Here is a 15079-nt window from a genome sequence, read left to right as displayed (position 1 = left end):
TTGAAACTTTGGAGAAAATGTGTGCCTACTTTATTTGCCTTTGTTTATATTTCCAAACCGTGCGGGCAGTAATAGTTTTAGGACTTTGACAGAAACTGGTCGCTACAACTAGGATCATGAGTTATGGCCATTAGACAAGATTCGACCAGGTGACGAAATTATGTTTCAGCACCTAGAAAAACTATTCAAATAAAATTAATTTTGTAGTTTACAATATACTTACACATTGACATCACGAGCTGGGCCAATATGATCATATCGGTCTCGGGCCGAATTGATTTGCCTAAAAACAATCAGATCACGCAAATTCAACTGGCCAAAATGGCGTCCATAGTCAGTCTTATCCAACGATTATAAATAAAATTAGGCCACACATATAAACGTACAATCTGAAATAATTAAACAAGAGAATCGTTATTTTCTTAGTTTTGATCATGCTTTGTCTGTGAAACCACGATCACTATTTGCAATTTAATTCTTACTTTTACAAAAATGATTGACAAGATGACAAAATGACAAGATCAAAGACAAAAAACAACCAGACACGTGCAAATTTTATTTCCTTATGTGCAGCTGATTATACTATTAAGTGCGTACACTAGTCATCTAAGTAAATATACATGTATTAAACTTGTAGTTTTAAGGCTTTTCATTTATTTATCACCATATAAATAACAAAATACGTTTTAATGTAAATATATTTTCTTTGTACTTTAAATGAACAATAGTATGAAAGCTGCAAGGAATTACAATTTAATTGCTACATATTCCATTAAAAATATTAAAGTCAGCCTTAAAACAACAAGGTATATTATCAGGTATTTCGCTCGAGCTTATAAATGCCACCTCATTATGCTTTGACATGCATGCAAACCTAAAACGTACCACGTACAAATAGTATTTCGAGTTTTATAGACAAGATTTAAACTAACCTTGACAGTTACTATTTGATAATCGAGCATGCCAATTTTTCTCATACAGCAAACGTTTAGTCTAACACGAATAAAAATGCGCCAAGATATTTCAAAACCATTCAAATAATTGCGGATTTCGAGGCAGTACACATTTGGATTCTGGCCGACCGGACGACCTTCCTGCATATTTTTATTAAATAAATATAATTAAAAAAAAATTACTTAATTCACTAAACATACTAATTAAATAAATATATATGAAGATAGTTGGAGTCTTTAGACCCTGTCTTCAAGACAATTAATTAGCGATTAAAAAACTATTTAACTATATAAAAAATAAAAAAAACTTTACTTTGAAGTTAAATTTTCAGTCGTGTATTTATAATATGCATTTTGTTGACACCAGGAGGATAGTCTGTTGTTTAAATAATAGTAACTACAATCACATCAGAGGCATTAAAGTATCACACATTGATAAAAATTTATATATAAATTTGGAACTCTTTTATGAGACGCTAATATTTGTAAACAATACATATTTTCAACAACTCCTTGGTTATTTATATTTTTGTACAAATAAAATAGGGAACTTCTGATATTATTCGTCAGTGATGCAATGCCTTACAACATCGTGACTCGCAAAACAATATATTTTCATTAAGGAAAGAAAACTAAATACTAACTATACGCATTATAAACTTCATACTTATCATAAGTCGGGTTTAAAAATATAACATACTATATCGTAACAGCAATTGAGGTATGAATTATATTTAACATTAAATTAGTGCAAACAGATTTATCAAAACAAAGACCATGATATTTAATAATGCGCCTATTGACTACGTGTTGCATACGTTTACACCATTCAATACGAAAATATAAACTATAAACCACAACAGTAACATATAGATACAGCGAAAGAAAACTCAAGTATTTAATTTAACGAAAACTTTCACAACATAAACAGCAATATAAAGACTAAAGGAATGACACATTTAAAAGAAGTGACTAAATGGTGTACGTGTATATTGCATTTCAAATGGTCTATTATTCAAGAACAGTATTTTAATTTTATTACACGTTGTAGTGTACTAATAATATATGTTATTTTTGTTCGTTTAGCATAAAATGATTTTCACAAAAAAAAACAACATTACATAAGGTATATTTCACATAAACCACTAATTTAGAAGAAGTAAAGCCTATTTGAGAACTAAGCGAACGATGATTTGTTTACATACTCTATTTGCACAAGGAGGAAACCCTTCTTTATATTGTAAAAATATTAGTGTCTGGCGTGATTAAAAAACAAACAACAAAGTTGACGTAAATTTACTTTTAAAATAAATTTTAAAAATAAATTAACATATAACAATGTAATTAATTACACTTTTCGCAGAAATACCCCATGCATATCTTAAAATCACTGTAAGAGCTAGACATAATAATAATGAGCCTTTATTTATTTATTTATATTAATGTTAACATGAAAAGGAATAAGATTACAGGTGGTAATAGTATAGTGTACAAAAAAACAATTATGAATGTATAACATTATTGAAGAAATAGGACTGCTAAAATGTATGCTACTAATATAATAAAGTTTGAAGACTTAACTGTTTGTCTGGGCTTACTGGGTTGGTAAAGTTTCGAACCTATGAAGGACTTTGACTAAGGGTCAAACCTTTGATCTTTCGGCTTTGTTTTGCGTAGTATAAATGTTAAGTGCAATAATTAGCGAAAGTTTTGATCATGAAGATAAAAGATTATCTCACTGAATTGCTTGTATCGTATCATATCACTCGTGAAACAAGTGCAGCGAGTATAATATTTGATACGATACAAGCTTCTCATACATAATCAATGAGTTAAAAAAAATCATGTAAATCGAGTTGACCAATTTCATAGCCTAATCATATTCACACTTTTGTCAACAATAATTAAGTATTTACTTAAAAGATAGACACAATTCTTCATATATCGTTTGTATGGTAATTGCTTCCGTTAAGAAACATATTAATGAAACGTTTTATTCATATAAGTAAGGGGTATTATTTTTACATTTGATGAATGTACCACCATCTATAAAATATGTAATAATAAATTGAAAAATCCAATATAAAACATACACTTTAAAAATATCAAGTAAAACAAATAAATACAAAAACACAATACTTTTCATTCATCCAACACTGAGATAATCATTTGCGGTAAAAGCGTTTCTTATCAGGCCAATATCTATTCGTTCTCCATAAGTAACCGGATTACGGAAAATAGGCAAGACAATACACACACAGTGATAAAATATGTTTCATTCCAATAAATATCAGACAAAACTATTCTCTAAATAGAATTATAATTATTGAAAACTACATATTAAACATACGGTCAGCTTACAAACCATAACTTGTTATACACAAAGTACAAACAAAATAACAATTGCCCAATCAGCGTGTGCAAGATATATTGGAAAATATATAAAATGCAGCCAACAAGATTATCCGCATATTTATACCTATCGTAAATCCACAACACGCGAGGTTATACTAATCGCAACTTGATATTGTATGTTTGTGGATCACGTGTTGTGGACAGTTCGATTTCATTCAGCTTAAACTTTAAACTAATGTTTCATCTCTGTATACAGTGTTAAAAGGTGAAGTTCATTCAACTAAAAACTACATTTCTAAAACACAATAATTATAAATGATTCGCAAGCAAAACATTGTATGCGTTTAGCTCAAAGTGTCGTGTTTCTATTCTGTGATTTTTAATAGTAAACTAAATTGTCAAATATGAACACTCGCACTCTCATGAAACTGGAATTTATACGTATACTTCAATACATTTATGCTTGAAATATCAATTTTTATCAACTCGCACGATTCCATCCCATTTACTCGTCCGATTTCTTCTTCTATGAAAAGTTCGTAGATCTCATTAAATCTGGATTATACAATAAATATAACGAAATAAACGCAAAATCACTAATGGAAAGTTATCATGATAAACTCTCACTTCATGCCAAAATATAAGATTTGTAAATTCTGATTTTAAGTTGTAAACCTATTTTAATTGACAAGACATGGAAATGTCATGCAGTTATTATCAATATTTGCCGAGTTTATGCACTTTAAAGACACAAATCAACTTTTTTTTTAACATGAAGACATGACCGCCAGTGTTACGAAATAACTTCAAATTAAGATCGTTGAATGACGTTATATAACGGATTTCTTTACATTGGCAATGCAGTTTTAATAATATGCTTAGTTTTGTTGGCAAGTACAGTATGACTATATAACTTTATATTTGTCTTTACATTACATCCCAAAGTATTAAAAAACACAGTCTTAGTAACAACTATTAAAGCTGAAGACATCAATAGTCATTAAAAAAAACAAAGATATGTTGAAACAATAGGTTGAAAGAAGTATTTACATGTATGATAAATGTTGCATATACATAACATTAATAATCTTTGCTCCCGATGTAATGCCATTAATGCGGTTTGTCTCCTGTGTTGATTTGTTGCTTTGATATTTATAAAATATAACTAACTGTACTTACATCTGCTGCATTGGTTTTTCTATTTTATCTTCTTCGCCTATCAATCAGATATCGATTATATAAGTCATAAATGTTAGAACACAATCACCGTATAATTGATTCGCAATCACCTAGCGTAAAATGAAAGCTTCTGAAATATGTCGGCTGATTAACACTATTTGATAACTAATATTTGATGTTACATAGTTGTGAAATATTAAACTCAGCTCGAATTGTTGACAGTGTGTCCTCACCTTGTTACACTTAACGTTTGCCGTCAATGTGTCTGTACAAACACTTTATATTGTTTAGATTACAATAAACTTGGTAATCTTTAACGTAGCGCCGTCCATCTTAAGTTATTTTGAAACTCAGATTATCACACTACTGTTTAACCATGTGGAGAGGCGTACATAATATTTATAAAACATGACCATTGGTAATATAATATTGAAGTTCACACATACGTAGTAAGCATTATTACTCATACATCATAATCATAGATGTCATATTATGCTTTATGCATCAAAAACAAACCACATTGTAAGTTATAACTACTTTCTTATATTCATTTTATATACAAATTTGAAATTTTGAATGAATGTTACATTAAGGTTCCCCTAACTGTATTCCCTAAAATGTTAGTCTTAAATGTGAATTTGAGTAAAAGAACACTTTTGTAGTATCGGTAACAACGGTTAAGTATCGGAAATTAAATCACTGTCCCCCTTAATATTATACATTCTGGTGTGAATATGGAAACATCCAAAACAAGTTTTGTAATTAGTGATATGAGGGAGTAGAATGACACTGTTGTATTGAATAATTAAGGATACTACACTATTCATGCAATTGTGTTTACGCGTTGTATTTCCCCATAACGAATTTCTTTGTTTCGATACTAATTATATTTAATGTACTTACCAACTTTTTCATTTGAGTTTGCCTGAAATATTAACACAAAGTAGCGGATATATGAATTATAATACGTGTAACGCCACATTGACATTAAATTGACAAGGTGGTATTTATTCATTAAATTTGTGTTTCACACTAAAATCAATTTTCAATGAATGAGAATAAGTTTTATGGCATACAAAATTATCAGACAAAATAATGTGCGCGTCATCTTTTTTGACGACACCATGATTTCAGACGAATGGTAATCACTGAAGCTTAAACGATCAAATAGTGAGTCATTCGTGCTATCTTTTTGATCACGTTTATCTTGAAAACTATCGTTCAAAGCCCTTATTGGTGCATCGCAAAGCTAGACATGACACATAAGGCAAACGTTTAATATTATAACGGCCTGTCAACAGAATTTACATCAAGGTGGCGATAGAAATTGTGTAACATGTAAGATACCTGGACTTATTGCAATTGCAAAACAAGTATGTTGTACATTTATAATCCTGGCTATCAATATTGGTTTTACACACTTTAGCTTAAAACATATTTATAACAGTTCGATTGCATTGAAAACCAGAGCCGCATATATCTCTGAAAAAACTTAGGCTTATTAAGATATTCACGAGTTTGTTTGCAGGAGAGGACCAGCCAGTACTTGGTTTCGTTAGTGTATCTAAAGAGCGTTTCCACTCTGGGGATTGAAACCTTACAGTCGCTTGGTGGACACCATAACCACTTTGCCACAACAACAAAGCCGGCTTTGAATTCCTACGGCTAAAATTACCCTAAAAGAAGACAATCGTATGGTACATCAAAAAAAATCTAATGGCTTGGCAGAATTTTGTTGCATCAAGTAGTAAATAGATTTAATTTGTTAATTAAATTATATTGAAAACATTATGTTGTTTGGTACACAATAATGTCTTGATGTCTAGATACTTTTCTTTTACAATACATCGTAGTCAAATAAGCTTTTGTCCAAGCATTAGGGGGCGCATATTGTCATATTAACAGAGTACGCCAACCTAATGGACCTATCTGTTACTAGTGAGTAATAAGGAGAGGTAGATGGCTTAGGTCTCCCCATTTCCTGGAATGTGTTGGTTTTGGTAGATTATTAGCTTTATATAACGAGTAATTTTACAAATAATTGCTTCATAAGTAAAACAACCGTGTAGTTATTCGTCTAAATAAAGAAAAAGATAAAACATACATTATTTTATATGCAAAATAAAATTGGTTTCTGTAATTCCGTTCGCGAACCATGAGTGCAAAATAATGAAATAAATTGGACTAATGGTGTACTTACATAATGTCCATTCTTTTGTTCTAAAATATAAAGTTGTCATGATATGTGCATGCGCATAAAGACATACATTCGCATAAAAGTACTAAATAATATGCATACTATTAAGAAACATACTAACGTACACCAACATTATAAGTATTATTTATTTCAAGACACCCCGGGAAGCCAAGAATAGCTCGCTACTGTTATTGGAATGAATCGTACATTTGAAAGATTTTTTTATGATAAGAAGAAGACTTAAACATATTAGACTTACCATATCTTGAAGTCTGAAATACGACAGAAATCGCCTTAGTTAAATGCAAAAAGTCTTTCAAAGATAAAAACCGAGAAAACCAACTACAATGAGTTGTCTGTGTATAGTGGACATTAATTATGCTCAACACATACACTAAAAACTGAGGTTTAATTAATCGACTTTAACATAAAGAAAGTTGTCTCAACAAGCAGTTTTTATTATATGCGCTATTCAACACCCATACACTTGACAACACAGTGACATGAATCATATGTTGCCGTGTATATAACAAATTGAAACGAAAACATTGTCCATATGATTAAACAGTGGTCATTGGCAAAGGTTTTTGTTCTATCTCATATGTTTTATTTGAAATATCATGCAAGAAGATCGAGCTTCTTAAATAGAGGAACTATTTTTGCTTTGGAAGATTTTTATTTTATTTGATTTTTTCAAGTGATAATAGAAATAACTTTCCACAAGTGGCATAGTGGTGAAGCGATTGGTCTCAGTTCAAATGCCAACACAACATATTTCAAGTCATGTGGAAAATGTAATTGTGTTTTTGTAGTGTAGAGCATTCATGAATTTGGTAAATGAGTTTAGCACATGGGACTTATTGTGTACTCACATGATTTCCATTCTCTTGTTCTACAATAAAAACAAATGTATTGATATTTGAATATATCTGATATCGTATAGATACACAACAATACGAACGTTCACAACATATGGTTTATTTTAAGAGAATGAATTAAATTGATAATAAAAAAAAGATACTGATTGAAGAAAATTGTTTCTACAAAAAAACACTCCCGATTATTAGACTTACCATATCTTGAAGTCTGAAACGCGACAAAAATCCTTATTAGTTCAAGGCAAATAATCACAACAATTATCTATAAATCTTGCAGGAGTTTTGATAATTACAATAAATTATGAAAGATTTTAGCTCACTAACATTAACGTAACACTGTCCTTATGCAAGAATTATTGTTACCGTGTCAATTAATTCGTAATAATTTTTTTTTTACATACAAAACCAATTAAGATTATTGGATTTTTTTAACGAATACATATAAATAATGTTTATTGAGTATGATGTCTATGTTTTTGAGTTCTTGTTGTACATCATGGTCTGTATATGAGCTCTCAGTTCAATTACTAAACCACTATGAATATTCCTTTTTCAAGAGCGGTTGTGATGATGTTAAAATGTTTAGAGTAACATGTATACGCATTACATTTCATTTGTGGTTTTTATCCTGCCGTCAGTACTTTCAGAGTCTTTTAGTTTCTGAGAGTTAAGGTATTTTTCAACCTCCGCCTTTTCAAATTCAATAATGTCTTCCATTTTCCTGTCATCCAGAGACACTCCTAAACAAAAACATCGTTTAATTTACAAACGTAATTGAAACAGAATTAACATTAACTAATTAATATTATATGTATATAGTCGTTTTGAAATATTTGGTTTCGCTTAAATAAATAACCATTTTTATCACAAAGTTTGAAAACTTTGTCAAAACTTTCATACATTGTTTATATTTTTCAAAAAGGAGGCTAATGGGGGTGCAATCAATAACCAGCAACATCCAACAAGTTAAATCGGCGTTATGGCTCTTCAAGAATTGCCATTTGAGATTAGTACTTTTTTCAATTCGACATTATCTCAAAAACAAAAGAAGGTATTAACTTAAAGGTATGTACATCCTTTTAAAGGGATTTGTAGTTACATTACCATTACCCATGCTTTCCTTTGAGAGTGTTTTCCCTTTGTTAAGAATTTCTTGAAACGGTTAATGATATTTAAAAATAAATAGGTAGGTACATGCAAGTCAAGAGATGTACAATGCACATATAACATAACTTTTTTAGGTATTGCTTTTTTTTAAATTTTTGAACTTGCTCTTTTTGATCGCAAAATACGTAACATCTGACAGGGCATCAACTTAAAACTTACAAGATAGGTGGGGACTACTAGTACACAAACAATATCATTAAACGGCCACCGGAAAAACTTTGCGAAACCGAAATTTCGCAAACTTAAGTACCCTTTTTCTTGAAGGTTTGCTTATTTGTGATAAAGTATAAGATAAAAGTCTAACTTGTGATTAATAATTGGTTATTTTTGCTTGTTAAATGCGTTTTCTTCACTATGAACTTTATTTGCAAAGTTGGGGTTCCCATGGGATTTTTGTAATATCCCATGGGATTTTTCATTATCCCATGGGAATTTTGGTTTCTCCCATGGGATTTTTCTCCAGCTTTTTTTATGGGAGAAAAAATCCCATGGGATTTTCAAAAACATAAAACACGTTCGTTTGTGCTTAGTTATCGATTTTAAGCATTGTTAAAGCATTTGTGCTTATTTTCGTTCAATTTACTTTGATAGAAAAAAAATCCCATTTTTTTATGGGAAAAAAAAATCCCATGGGATTTTTTTCTGATTTTTAGAGATTTATTCATGTAACCTTCAGAAACACTACCTTTTAACAAATGATGAGCATTTCTCGCGATTTCAACGCGTTATATCGTGTTTTAAAATAATAAAAAAATCCCATGGGATTTTTTTGTCCCATGGGATTTTTTTGTCCCATGGGATTTTTTTTCCCATGGGATTTTTTTTTTCCAATGGGATTTTTTTTAAGGTATAAGTTTCTAAAAGCTATATAATAATAATAATTATAATAATAATAATAATAATAATAATAATAATAATAATAATAATAATAATAATAATCGTGCTCAATATGATGAATTTGTACTTTAAAGCGACTAACATTTTTATTCGAGCCGATCGTCGAGTCCGAATGGTGAGTATAAGAGCAATTTACCAGTACAAATAAATCTCACTTGTGAAGAGAACGCTACCGTACTATAAAATAATCTTGATAATAAGTCATATCATTTCTCGACAGAAAATGAAAACAGTATCCATATTGATGTCAGCAATGTCCCCTGCTATGATAAATATTGACAAAATGAAAAACCTTGACAATAATTCCGTGTCGAATACGCATTAGATTATAGCAATCAAATTCATATAAGCATTGATAAGATAATTTGCGAAAATGGGTCTTATGTCAAATACGGCAAGCGTAGCTCCATTCCATAATGTCCGGTATTAAGTCACGTCAAGTTTCGTGGTCGAATTATAGCATAATAATCATTTTCACATTACGCGAATCATATGAGTTTCCCTACATATATTGTGTTAAAATTTATGTTACACTAATGTGCGATGATGAAAAGGGGATTTCGGTAATTCTACATTCGCCCGCCTAGTACCGAAATCCCCATATTTACGCCTTAAAGGGTCAATAGGTCATCGGTATGAATGGTTTTTGACTTCACATGAATGTTAAGGTGCAAAAAAATGATATTAATTTTAATTATTAAGCACTCTTGACAGCATTAAGTTGCCTCTCAGTGGGGATTTCGGTAATTCTACACTAGAACTTAAACGCGCGCCGGTACCGAAATCCTGCTGTACAAACCTTCAAGTGTCAACAAAATTATTATAGTGTTTTTTTTTCATTAGCAACCAGTGACATGTATTATCTCCCATTCGGTTTCTTCTTTTGGAAAATAATTAGAGGGGATTTCGGTACTGCTACATTCGTACGCCCAGAGCCGAAATCACCCATGTTTACGCCAATCCCCCATATTACGCCTTAAAGGGTCTATATGTCATTATGTTTGGGTTTTGGCTTTGCATTAATGTTGATTTGTACACAATCATATTAGTGTTAATCATTTAAACACTCTTATCAGAATATTTTTTCCATTATTAAATAGTTTATTAATGTGAAAAATGTGTAAACGAATGTAAAAAAGGTAAAATGTACATTTAAAACATTGGTTACACAAAAGTATATGTAAATATAACATGACATAGTAATAATAAGTCTTCAGAAAGTATTTTCTAAACAAATCTGATGAAACAAATGATATCGTACTACCTTATTTACAATATGCTATACACTTTTGCAATTTAGTTATCAATGTTTAATCAAAGCATAAATCAGGATAATATGTTGCCTCTTAGCGGGGATTTCGGTAATTCTTAACAAGCACATAAACCCGCGCCGGTACCGAAATCCCCGCTGTACAAACCTTCAAGTGTAAAAAAATACTGATTTAGGTTTAAATAAAGGGAACAATAGTATTTTTGGCCACCAAAAAGCACGTCCGCGTCAACAAAACGATTGAAATTATGTCAGAAACCCAGCTTTTCATTGTATATATTGCAATACACCATCGGCCGCCGAGAGCGGAATACTGCGCTTGGCCGCTAAACAATGTGGATTGCATCAAATTAAATGTCAATTTTCGATTTTATTACAAAAATAAACACTGCCTTCTTATAAATATGTCAAGCACGTACACTTAACAAAAAAATCGATATATCTTTATGTAATGTAGAAAAGTAAAGCGCTTTATATATAACAATGTTTTATAATGTCTCTCTGGTTGAGAAAAAAAACTAAACAAAACCATGTAGAACATATATGTTTTCATAATTAAAAATTTTTTTTTTAATGATGCACGTGATGTTTTATAATTGATATAAGTTCACGTGTCATTGAACGAGTTAAGGGAGAGATGCGAATTAAATTACACATAATTAAAAAATGATACTATACTGTCAGCTTGATTTATAAATTGTGTTCCATCGCGCCAATATATTCATTGTTCCATGAAATTGTGTATAAAAGCAAAACGATTGAAATTATGTCAGAAATCCTGCTTTTTACATGAAATGATCTTTAACACTTTATTTATTCCAATCAGGTAATTAATAATAATAGGGGAAGTCTATACTGTGTATTAGAAACTTGTTGTGGTGATCCCTATCTTATCCGCTCAATACACATCCACCTGGCTACTGTACAGAAAAAATTAGATTTACTTCCAAAATAACGGAATCATTAATTGCTAACTTGTTGTCTACATTTTAAATTAACAACGATAATGGATCAACATCACCGTTGCACAATTATTAAGTTCACAGTAATCTGTACTTTAAATAGATAGCCTAATTAAAGACGGTGCTAATAAAGAACAAAGCGTGAATGTGGATATTAAGAAATTAGATCCTTTTTTGCATGACACTGGCAGTATATCATTTTATCTTATATAAATAAGCCACATTTAAGACATGAATATAATTAAAATAAGACACATTTGCATCTTTCATTTCTTGAAAAAAAATAAGCACGCAGTCACATATAAATAAGATACATTGAAGACACAGAAAAAAATAAATAAGACACATTTGCATCTTTCACTAAATTTTCTTAAAAAAACATGTGAAACTGAAGAAAAACATTTATTACTGACACATTATTCTAAAAGTCGACTGACAACTTAAGTTCAAAGAGGGATTTACAATTAAATAAGATCCATTTTCGCATGATGCTGGTTGTAGAGCAAGCAATACATTTCTTACTGACACATTATTCTAAAAGTCGACAGGCAACATAAATTCAAAGAGGGAACCACAATTAAATAAGATCAATTTTCGCATGATACTGGTTGTATAGCAAGTAGTCACATATTAATTACAGCTTGCATTAGTTGCAATAATTTTGTTAAGTGCGCGTGCTTCTGAACGTTGCGTTAAGCGAGAGTGTTGTCATTTTGTTAGTTTTATATTTTTGTATTATGTATGATTATTGCTTGTTTTGAATTTGAAATAAACGCTTTCTGGCAAATAAGCATCGTCTTAATTTTAATACAAATAATGAACATTTGACATACAAAATGTCCAATAACATACCGGCAATAACATTATATATATGTTAATTTCTGTGCATGTTTATAGCGAAATTATAGCCGACATCGGCAGTTAGGGAAATTTAGTGACACACTTTAACACATCAAACATGCATGATAGTTCTTTTTTCATATGATATTCCCCTGGTTGCTTACCGGTGTATTGGTGCAGTTGATAACCCCGCCGGGACTACAGTAGGGTGCTAATACACACGTGTATCGTGTTCAATACAATCGTCTTAATTTTAATACAAATAATGAACATTTGACATACAAAATGTCCAATAACATATCGGCATTAACATTATATATATGTTAATTTCTTTGCATGTTTATACCGAAATTATAGCCGACATCGGCAGTTAGGGAAATTTTGTGACACACTTTAACAAATCAAACATGCATGATAGTTCTTTTTTCATATGATATTCCCCTGGTTGCTTACCGGTGTATTGGTGCAGTTGATAACCCCGCCGGGACTACAGTAAGGTGCTAATACACACGTGTATCGTGTTCAATACCCGATCCATGCTACAACGTGTAAGAACGGGAATTTCGGTAATTCTAACTTTTTAAGCTTGCGCACCTCTAATGGGCACATATCCAAATATAATTTAATTAATTATTTTCCTAATCAACATCATTTCACTAAACTACATGCAAATTTGTAGGTAGCTTTCCATGCTTAAAAAAAAATAAACCGATTTTTTCAAAACCACCCTCACGCTCGGCTTTTGTCCAGTTTATTTTCACCCCTGGGGTATATAAAAGTTCCATAATTCATTCAAATTTCCAAATATGGGCATGCAGTTGGTGTGTACAGATGCAGTAAAGGTGTTTAAAGTTAAAACAAGATGAAATAAGTATTCTTTTACAGACATTTATTTTTTACAAATTTTAATCTATGGAATAGCGCCATGAAATGTAAGTGATTTCAGCCAAGTAAAAATTGGGTCGGTTAAAAACAAAGTGTCATAAAATTCAAAATAGTATCATTTAAGTTATATTTTAAATTAAGTTTTTATAGAAACACTATATACAGCAAAAATACCAAAAAATAAACAGATTTACCGTTTACTTTTTGAAATAAAAATAAAAATGCAACATGCATCATTCGTATTTTCAGCAGTAAATTAATCAATTTAGCCATAACGTTGTTTTAATTTTAAAATTGAAGGATGTGCATACAATTTTCAACATATTTAACAATAAACATAGCTTATGTGCTATATTAAATCAAATAACGTTAGAAAAGAAATAAAACGCGTCGCAAAAAGTATGCGATGTCGGCAGGAATCGAACCTGCGCGGGAAAATCCCAAAAGATTTCAATTTCATCGCCTTACCCACTCGGCCACGACAACTTTACATCTGTGTAACCTTAAATTAGATATATATAAGTAAACAGGTAAAAAGGCTCGCTCGATCTTTGAAGAAATCGCGAAATCGTATTTTTCAGATGATAATTGGATCAAAGTCAATATTTATAGTGAAAATAATGTAATCTAAATGAATAAGTTAAACATATATCAAAATTCGAAGTTTGAAAAAAAATAAAATGCATCTCTCGGAAATAAGCGATCATTGAAGATCGGCAATGGCTTATGTATGAAGTGAAAGGACAGTTGAAAGTTTCCATTTTGCACGTTAATGATTCTGATAATATGGTGACAAAGGCAGCAGTCCTATGCAGTATTGTGTTTGACCGGAGAGTAGCGTGATCTGTGTCGGTGTTGGGCGCTCTGAGGGCGCAATCCGGCTACATAGGTACATAGAAACCTCTTGTGGCTATAGTCCATGGATCGGGTTCGGCAGACAGGGAACATGTAAATTTTTCGGCGTTAGCTGTATACGCCAGCTTTTCACCTTAGCCTGACCTTTGTTAGCGTCCAATAGAATTCAAATAAAACTTCCCGCGGTCAAGTACAGATGAATACACTTCATTGACTGCATTGGCTGATTTGAGAATACGACCAGGACATTGGAAACATGTCCGCGTCTTTGGAAAACTGTTTTACTGCGTGTTCAGCATGAAACAATTTTATATCTAATGAAAAGGCTTAATAGATAGAACAGTTTTACACTCAATCTCGACATCAATACAGTTTGTGCGTCCACCTTTTATTTTCAGAAGATTTTCAGCGCGAGAACGTTTGCATTTAAAGGCTATGTTCTCATATTTAGTACTAACTTCCATATTCCTGTCAACATGTTAACATGTTAAAGTATAGAGAGCAGTGTAAGCGAAGACTCACTTTAATGCATTGCATTTCAACTCGCGAGGTATATCGGGTCAATTTGCGGCCACTGTGTGTGAATGTCAGAGTTTACATACAGGTCATCGCTGCGTCTCTACCCTATGTGCTGATCGGAG

The 15079-nt window shown here is 31.3% G+C and overlaps 1 protein-coding gene across 8 annotated transcripts in view; it reads right to left on the bottom strand.

The window, feature by feature from the left end:
* Positions 1-543: 543 nt before the first annotated feature.
* LOC127849624 (transient receptor potential cation channel subfamily M member-like 2) overlaps positions 544-15079 on the bottom strand; it is an 80950-nt gene continuing 66414 nt past the window's right edge. For 2 of the 8 annotated variants that reach the window (XM_052382373.1, XM_052382374.1), the window contains exons 10-11: positions 8170-8302; positions 7630-7770 (exon numbers count right to left, since the gene is read on the bottom strand). In XM_052382373.1, coding sequence (XP_052238333.1) covers positions 7725-7770; positions 8170-8302 — 179 coding nt within the window. In that variant the 3' untranslated portion in view covers positions 7630-7724. Of the gene's footprint in view, positions 3864-4487; positions 4525-7629; positions 7771-8169; positions 8303-15079 lie in introns of those variants that run through there. The other 6 variants (XM_052382366.1, XM_052382375.1, XM_052382371.1 and 3 more) reach the window with 6 other exon arrangements.

The sequence above is a fragment of the Dreissena polymorpha genome, chromosome 11 (genome assembly GCF_020536995.1).
Source record: "Dreissena polymorpha isolate Duluth1 chromosome 11, UMN_Dpol_1.0, whole genome shotgun sequence".
Taxonomy (NCBI): domain Eukaryota; kingdom Metazoa; phylum Mollusca; class Bivalvia; order Myida; family Dreissenidae; genus Dreissena; species Dreissena polymorpha.
The sequence above is the reverse complement of the archived record's forward strand: the minus strand, read 5'-3'. Positions and strand labels throughout refer to the sequence as shown.